Genomic DNA, 8,986 nt, shown 5'->3' on the forward strand with positions numbered 1-8,986 from the left:
CTTCATAAAGGGGGACATCTGGATGGCTAACACACACATGAAGAAATGTTCAATTATCACTAGTAATCAAAGAGATGCAAATCCAGACAAAATATCATCTCACCCAGGCAGCAGTAGTTTATTTTAACAACATAGCAAATAAAAAATTTTAGAAAAGATGAGAAAAGAACAGAGCTCTCATACACTGTTGGTGGGATTGTAAAATAGTACAACCACTCTGGAAGGCAGTTTGGCATTTGCTGCACATAGAAATCCTATATGACCCAGCTATTTCATTATTAGAGATGTATTCCAAGGAAATAACTAAGACATGAATGGACATTCATACACCTATAAATAAAAGAAAATGGAAAGAGTCCAAATGTCCATCAACAAACAGACTGAGAAACTGTAGTACTTCCTACAATGGAGTACTATACAGCATTAAAGGATAACAATTTTGTGAAATACTATATAATTCAGGTAAGTCTGGAGAGCACTACGCTGAATGAAATGACTTAGTTGCATAAGGACAAAGATTATATAAGACTAATATTAAATATTATTAAATAGAAAATAACTGAGCAAGGTATGTACAGATGTTCACAAGGGGAAGGAGAAAGAGTGTGGTAAAGGAGGGAAACCACCAGGATAAAAGAGGTTTGTGGGTAGTGGTGATAATAGGCATAGATCAATAGTAACTAATTCTCTAAAATACAATCTATATGAATCATTGTGTAAAACATAATGTACATGAATGAAACATAATGCATATGAATGACTGCTAGCAAACAATTTTTTTAAAACTTAAAAAAAAAAGTTCTTGTGCTAGAATTAGCATGTAGATTTAGCTAAACAGCTGGTTAACTCCAGAGAAAAACTCATGGACCTTTTATGTTTATCCAACTTTAAATGGATCAACAGCCTTATTTTCCCACATTATGTCACAAAATGAAACTCAGTACTTACAGTTATTTAAATGGCATTATTTTCTACTTTAAGAGAAGCAAAATATTAACTGAAAGAACAAATGACAATGATGACTATGTCTAACTTCTTTCATGAAATAGTATATAGTTCAAGTCTCTAAGCACTTAACAAAGTCCCCCTGAGCCCCACCAGGTTCTTATCTAACACCTTCCAGGAGCTCCCGCACTCTTAGGTGTCAGTGCTTACCTCACTGAGAGGAGGGACAATGCTCGCATGACCATGGTTCTGGCCAGAAGAACCTGAGCGGCAGCCGTCACCCTCCTCAAAGCCACAACTCGGTCATGAGGGTTTGCTAAGGCAGCCGCCTGTTCACCTAATGTTATTCTCCCAGAGGAACTCTTTTCCACAGAACCATGGCAGCCTGTAAAACACAAGATTTTGTTTGATTCTCAACAATGAAAGGAAAAAATTAAAAAATCCAGACCACTGAAAGCTTCCCCCATTCTATCCATGTTCAACGCTATAAAGAAATAATAGTTTGTAATGCAATTAAAGAAATAGTAGCTTATAATGCAATCCAAGGTTAGATTCTACTAACATCAAAGAGACTGTCCAATGTATTCTATTCATTTTGGCCTTGATACACAAGAAAATTCCTTGGGAAAAAGTTAACAATCTGTACCAGATAGGCCACCACTTACAACTTAGTTCTATTCTGACTCTGCTTTAGTCAGTTCTGACGTAAGTAGAATACCTCATTTAAAAAAAGTTTTCATTATTATTGCCTATTATCATCAGTTACCTTTATAAAGCTGGCATTTGCCTTCAGGGACTAGAATCATTGCATATAAACTTACAGGTAAGTAATAACATTGTATGCAGTACATATTACTACTGATAAGATATATTAAAGGAAAAAACCCAACACAGTCATCAGTACAGTTCATTCTAACTTTAATATAATTTGGGAATAACTTGTATAGAAGAAATTTTCTTTTAAACTGTGTTTTTCATAAATAAATTTCGTTTCCCTCTTTTATCACTTCTACAGATACTAAGAAACACTAAAAAGATACAACTTTAAAAAAGCTTCTTTTGGACATGAATATGCCTGTACATATTATTAGAAGGTCCAACCTCCAGAGAAAGACATTATGCTTGTAAAGCAGAAAATGAGAGAAAAAGAGGAAGGCTCTCAATGAGACGGCCTGACCCAGTGTTGCAGCCTTGGGATCACGCCCAGCACCGACGGGGCAGGGGTGGGGGGTGGGGAGTGATGGACGGGACCAAAGACTACAACGACAAAGCAGAAGGGGCCAGTGCAGTGCTTTGTTCTTTCGCATGATGCTGCTTGCTGTGTTGGGACCAACGTGTTAACAGCAATAAGATTTTGATGGCCGAGCTGCGAAATACAGCCTCAATTCTTTATTTTGTATCCAAGTAATAAAAAGTTACTATTCCTTCTCATCTACATAAAATGGTACAAAACAGTATTTACTTAGGTCCAGAATTCTCTTGGCACAAAGTTAAAAAGAAATTAATATCTAATAAATGTTTTATTTAGTTACTTTTATTATCTAACACATTTTTAGCAAATTAGTATTTTTCTTTTATTTTTTATTATTATTTTTTGTGTGTACCATCAAATCAGATCTGACTGGTACAGGAGGAGATCATCCCTTCTCCAGCAGAGCATCTGGTGGATTCAAACTGCACACCTCTGGGATTGCAGTACAGCTTCTTGCCACTAGGCCACCAGAGCTCACCTCAAGTTAGTATTTTATGAAAAATGGAAATTAATGTTAAAATGCATTAAAAATGTCAAAACTGACTAAAATTATTGAACCGGACACTGCTGAATCTTTACCATTATGTATCTGTTTATCTAAGAAGCAAATCGAGAGACTAAACAATCGTGCCAACAACGACGGGCTTACAGGGCTCAAGAGGGTGTTGCAGGGAAGGTGACAGTTCCTGTTTCTATGAGTCATGATCAATGTGACAGCCCCTAACAACAAGAACCATAAAATCAATGGTACATCAGCAGTGCTGTTTACCTATCTGCATCAGCGTTTCTTCCATACTATTAGTGGCTGTGACCATCGCTACTGATGCTCCCAGTGGATCACTGTCAGGGAACTGAACGGGTTCTGGCACAATACGCCGGTCGTTTAAACCAAGCGGCCCAGCAAGCAATTCAAACTCTTCTTCACCTGTCAGCTTTTCATCTTCATCAACATCCAACATGTCCCAGTCTTCTGGAATTTAAATAAATAAATGTATGTGATATGAATATAACAAAGTACAACACTTGTGGTAATGGCTATTTTGAGATGTCTAAACACTGATGGACCTCAAATCCAGTATCCACAAAACGAACTAGAGCACCATCTCCTGGTGATCCAACCACACTGCACTCTTCAGGCACAGTGAGACTAAGAGAAAAGGTAGCCAAGTGTCATCAAATCCATTTACAGTAACAGCAAATGTTGTAATAGGTAATGGAGGTTTCAACTAATAAAAAATATTGGCATGGAGCCATCAGTGAACTCTTATCCTGTCCATAATTATTAATAAATGAGTTGTCTCAAGTAAATGGATGTTTCAGATAAATTGATGTTTACTTCAGAGTTTACTTTTTAGTCCTCACTTAATGAAAATTCAAAATGTACTACATATTTTCCCTACTTTGAAAAAGAATCACGTCAAACAGAAATTAACATTCTGTAACCAAAAAACCCATAGGGTTTCTCTTTTGCCTTTGAACTAGAGCAGTCTCTATCAACTACCATGAGCTTTGGAGGAAAGGAGGCAGAGTTTAAGTTAACACAAAAATACCAATACACACACATACATACACATATACACATGTAGGTAAGTTTTAGTAACAAAGGTTAAGCAGAGGGTACATATACAAATGCATGTAAAATAAAAAAGCTCTCAAAACAAACAACTACCTTCATACACACTGTCCTGCTTGCCAATTAGATCTGGAGCTTGTCCCTTGTACCTGCACCAAACATGAAGAACATTGTGTTTTTATATAAAACAGTTAGTACCAAATAATGCACATTAAGTCATTAGAATATTTTAAAAGGTCATTAATAAAGCAACATAAAATTTTAAAAGTCTGTTTCATGTTACAGGCTAACATAATAAAACTTGTTGGTAAAGAGGCACGAACATGCTTAGAAAATGGAGGATTATTTTACCAAAACACTGATGAGTTTTCTGGGTCACTTAGAAGTCTTTTAATCAAAACTCATTCCAGAAAGCCTTTACTAGTTGATAAGCGTAAAACAGCTTGCTCACTAGAAAATGCTATTCAAGGATGGGAGGGGATATTTTCATGAAAGCTCATTTAATCAAAACCAATGTATATTTTAAAAAAGAAAAAGATCTTAATTAAGATGCCAGTAATCTGGTGAAGAACCATGAAGAAATTGACAACAAGCCTCTTCAGGGTTAAGGCAAGGATCCAGATCACAACTTGCCAGCAAGTCCAAGTTCAACACAATCAAACTCTAGTCCCTTTCCTTGGACGCTCAGAGATGCTGAAAGAGTCAAACCCTTGTGGGAAATTAACTCCTCAATCTCTTCCACCCTTCCTGTTCTTCTATTCAATGATGATGGGAATTTTGAGAAGGCTAAAAAAGTATCTTCTCACAAAAAGGAAGCTAGGGTATATTAAGATATTAAATACTTTATACTCTTTATTCAGAGAATGCGGAAATCTAGACAATTCCAAGGTACCTTTCAGAACTTGTTGTCTTGGATTTGGTCTTTAGGGCTAAGTACTTCTCCCTGCAGCTGCCACACAACAGGTAGTATGGATTTCCGCTTCCACATTCACCACCGAACCAGCCATCCACATATGAGCCATTACTACGATAGCCCTGGCGGTTTGCGCTGCGTCCACAGCCTGGGTGGTTCCTCTTCATGTGCTGATTGAAGCTGACGACATTGCATTCGCACAGTTCACACACCACCACTTCTTCCCTGTCTTCAGATTCACAGACATGCTGTGTAAAATGATTTCATACCAGTTAGTCAATCTAACATAAAATTAGCAAGAGGTAAATAGAGTACTTATAACGTTAACTATTATGTTTACTTGTGATGAACTACTTGCATAATGCTTACTAAGGGGGCAGACAAATTTCTTTTAAATCATACAATTTAGTATGTTCTTTGCCCTATTCCATGAAATTATAATAAAAGTAAGTATTGTACTAAATAACGGGGTAAAAAAAATGACAACCTATCTTGCCTCAAAAAGATTTTCTTAAACCCTTTGGTGAAAATAAGAATAAAACAGAACATAGCTAGGGCCCAATTGTAGGAAAGACCATCCATTGCTCACATGCAAGTTCCAAGTAAATAAAACAAGTTCACAAGAACCCAAATACAACTCTAAGTATATTCCACCTAAATCTAGGAACCATCTCAAGAACAGACGTGTTGTACTGAACAGTGATTACAAGCTGTGGGATATCATCAAGAGCATCACATATGAACAAATCAAAGGTCATTTAAAAAAAAGAACAGACGATAAAAGCCAAAATGGATGCCAGAAGAGACTTTGAAATGCATTCTAGAATGTAGAGCAATTAAATGAAAAGGAGAAATGCTGAATTGAAGTAAAAGAGCTGAACAGAAGATTTCAAAGGGCAGCTTGAGAAGACAAAATATTCTAACTAAATGTGCAAAGCCTCAGGGTTAGAAAACCAAAAGGGAAGAATGTGCTCAGCATTTCTCAAGCTTAAAAAATGGAAGAAAGAGTTCAAGACCCTCAGTTGTAATATTGAAGGATTTGATTGGGCAAAATAATGAACAATACAAGAAAAATTAAAAAATGTCAAGAAACAATCATTGTACCAAAAAGAATTGGTTAACATTCACCATTCTGGTGGTAGGGATAATAAAAAATTGATGAAAGAAGTCCAAGCTACACTGAAGACAATGGCCAGAAACAAGACTCCAGAAATTGATGGTTTATCAATGAAGGTGTTTGAACAAATGCAAATAGGACTGGAGGTGCTCATGTGTGTATGCCAAGAAGTTTGAAACAGTTTCCTGGCCAACTGGCTGGAAAAAATTCATAATGTGTGCCCATTCCAAAGAAAGGTGATCCACTAGAATGCAGAAGTGCCAATAACACCATATGCAAGTAAGATTTTGCTGAAGATAATTTAAGAACTATTGCAGCAGTGGACGGGAAGGGAAATGCTAGAAATTCAAAACAGAGTCACAAGACGACTTGAGGGGCTATCACACAGAACTCTGAAAGTAGAGAATAACAAAAATGTTTACATGTACTTTACTGGCTGTGAAAAAGCATTCTATTTCATAGATCATAATAAATTATGGATAACAATGCATAGAACGGGAATTCCAGAATACTTAACTATGTTTACACAGAACTTTTAGACCAAGGCAGCTGTCTGAACAGAACAAAGCAGCACTGCATAGTTTAAAACTTGGAAAAGTGTGCACCAGGGTTGTAATCTTTCACTATTATTTAATCTGTATTCTGAACCCCTACATGCTATGTAGCAAATCCAAGAATGTGGGCTATTCTTCGAGCAATATGCTAACAGGATTGGAAGAACGGTCACTAACAAGCTGCAATATACAGGCGACACAACTGTGATTGCTCTAAAAGACAAGGACTTGAAATATTTATTGATAAAAAGAAAAGATTACAGCTTTCAGTATGGGTTACACTTCAATATAAAGATAATAAAAATAGTCTCAATTGGGTTAATAAGCAACACCGAGATAAGTGGAGAAAATAAAATTAAAGTTGCCAAAGGTTTTCTTTTGGGGACTAACATGCACTTGACTGAAGCCATGCTATTTTCAATTGCTTCATATGCATGAAAGAGCTGGATAATAATTAAGAATATTTGTGAATCATGATACTGGCTAAGAAGACCATGGAAAAATTTATCTTGGAAAAAGAACAGGAAAGATGCTCCTTAGAAGCGAGGGGATTGAGATTTTATCTCATGTGGTCTGGACAAGTTATCTGCAGGGACCAATCCTGGGGAAAGGATTATCATGCTTGGTAAAGTGAAGGGTCTTCAATAAAGTGGAAGATTCTCAATGAGAGAGACTTACATAGTGGCTGCAACATGGGCTCTAACATTGGTAACCACTGAGAGGATGTCACAGGATCAAGTAGTGTTTCATTCTGCTACAAGTCAGAACTAACTCAAGAAATAGTCACTTGGTCAAATATTCATAGCTATCTCTTAAATTGTTTTAGAAAGGCCACTAAGAGACTTATTAATTAATTAGATACAGTAAATCCTCCTTTCTGCTGGACTTATTCAGTGAACTTTTCAGTCTCCAAGCTACTCAAGTGTAATACTAAACAATGTATACACACAGATGCATCATTTACCCTGTCTCTGGATGGAGGTATTTGTATTTACTATGTGTGCACTGGTTCCTAGAATGAGACATTATAATGATTACATGGAACCTATGATGAGAACAGCATGCATTCAGATAGCAATGTGAGCAAAGCAGCCATGTTATATGCACAGCAGAGTCCACTGGGATCTAATGCCTGTTTTGTATTCAATCTTTGACATCAGAATCAATTGCCACAATGCAGCTCTATGCATTGGAAGTCTGGTGAAAGAAGCAATAAAGCTGCAAAGAGAAAGCAACACCAGAGACTTTTAGTTTGTGGGTATCAAAAGAACCTCAAGCATTATATCCCCAAACTTCTGATGAGATGCAAGACTTTAGAATGGTACAACTCTAGGCAAGGCAATTAGGGAGCTGCATGAAGAGGAGGGCAGGAAAATAAGTCAGAGCAGCCCCCGCTGCAGTCACACACACCCAGGTAGGCCAATCCAGTACCTCTGGGATCCACATTCCCAGAATATCATTGTCACTGGTCAGGTCTTGTCCAAACATGGCTTCCATCGCTTCATCATCAAGATCAATTTCTAATTCTTCATCTAAATTAAAGTCATACAATGCTCCTGGGTCTTGCTGCAATGGTACTCCTTCTCTCCGGCTTTGATGCCTGTGAGCCTGCACGGAGCGGTATAACCCCGCTCAGAACAAAACAAAAAAGCATTTTATTTGCATGCATAAAGTAACTCCAAATAGGTCACCAGTTATTGACTGCTAGACTAAAGGTGGTAGCCTATGTATAACTATTTAATTCCAGACTATAAACATCAAAATGTATGTGTCAGCGGTTTTCTCGGATTTCTCGATCTGGAAAATACTAAGAGCAGTCAAAGCCTCACTGGGATGTTATAAGGTTAAAATAAGGTAAACCAGGTAAAATATTTCATAATGTTTGGTATACAGAAAAAATGATAAATATAAGCTATTACTATTTTTGGGAGGTTTATTTTTTAAGAATGGTTCTATTTCATTAATGGTAAGGAGATACCTTAAATACTAAGTATATAGACTATATTTTCCAGAAAAGTCTTATTTTTTTTCTTTCCCCTCTGACATTATTATTTATTTTCTAATACATTAAATTATTTTGATAAATCACATAGCCTAGCCTCATTTTAGGGTGAAAAAAGATATTCTCCATAACTTACATTTTATATATCCAGAACATAATCTTAGAAGTATTTACTAATGTAAGGAAGGGATTTTTTTTTTTTTTGCTGATTGGGTTTTATTTGGTAGTGAGGTCTACAGAATACGTGAGAAGAGTCAATGTCTAATTCTTTCACAAAGGGCTATTTCTTTCTTACTTATCAAATTATAAGTTTCTACAGGGCAGTAGTTATGAAATTTCCCAAGACCAACAACAAATGGTCAGTACAGCCTTTTGGCAGACTTAAAAAGAACTCTATGAACGCACGTTGAGATTTCAACACATAAAATTATGTAAATTTGCATAAAGTAATGTCCAAACTGTTGTTCCACTAACGTGGTGAGGCTGAATACTTAGATCCATTAGTTTCTATCTTTTTTAATTCTGCTTTTACATGTTGTTGTTGTTGTTATGTGCCGTCGAGTCGTTTCCGACTCACAGCGACCCTATGCACAACAGCCCTAAACCCTGCTCTATCCTGCGCCAACCGCA

General features: G+C 36.6%; 1 protein-coding gene across 1 annotated transcript in view; it reads right to left on the minus strand.

The window, feature by feature from the left end:
* The window catches only part of HERC1 (HECT and RLD domain containing E3 ubiquitin protein ligase family member 1), a 185,261-nt gene that overhangs the window by 62,023 nt on the left and 114,252 nt on the right, over nt 1–8,986 (minus strand). The window contains exons 42-46 of the mRNA XM_006899631.1: nt 7,765–7,985; nt 4,663–4,931; nt 3,867–3,919; nt 2,967–3,167; nt 1,156–1,330 (exon numbers count right to left, since the gene is read on the minus strand). Coding sequence (XP_006899693.1) covers nt 1,156–1,330; nt 2,967–3,167; nt 3,867–3,919; nt 4,663–4,931; nt 7,765–7,985 — 919 coding nt within the window. The remainder of the gene's footprint in view (nt 1–1,155; nt 1,331–2,966; nt 3,168–3,866; nt 3,920–4,662; nt 4,932–7,764; nt 7,986–8,986) is intronic.

Source organism: Elephantulus edwardii, unplaced genomic scaffold (assembly GCF_000299155.1).
Source record: "Elephantulus edwardii isolate Elephantulus edwardi_28Jun2011 unplaced genomic scaffold, EleEdw1.0 scaffold00263, whole genome shotgun sequence".
NCBI lineage: Eukaryota > Metazoa > Chordata > Mammalia > Macroscelidea > Macroscelididae > Elephantulus > Elephantulus edwardii.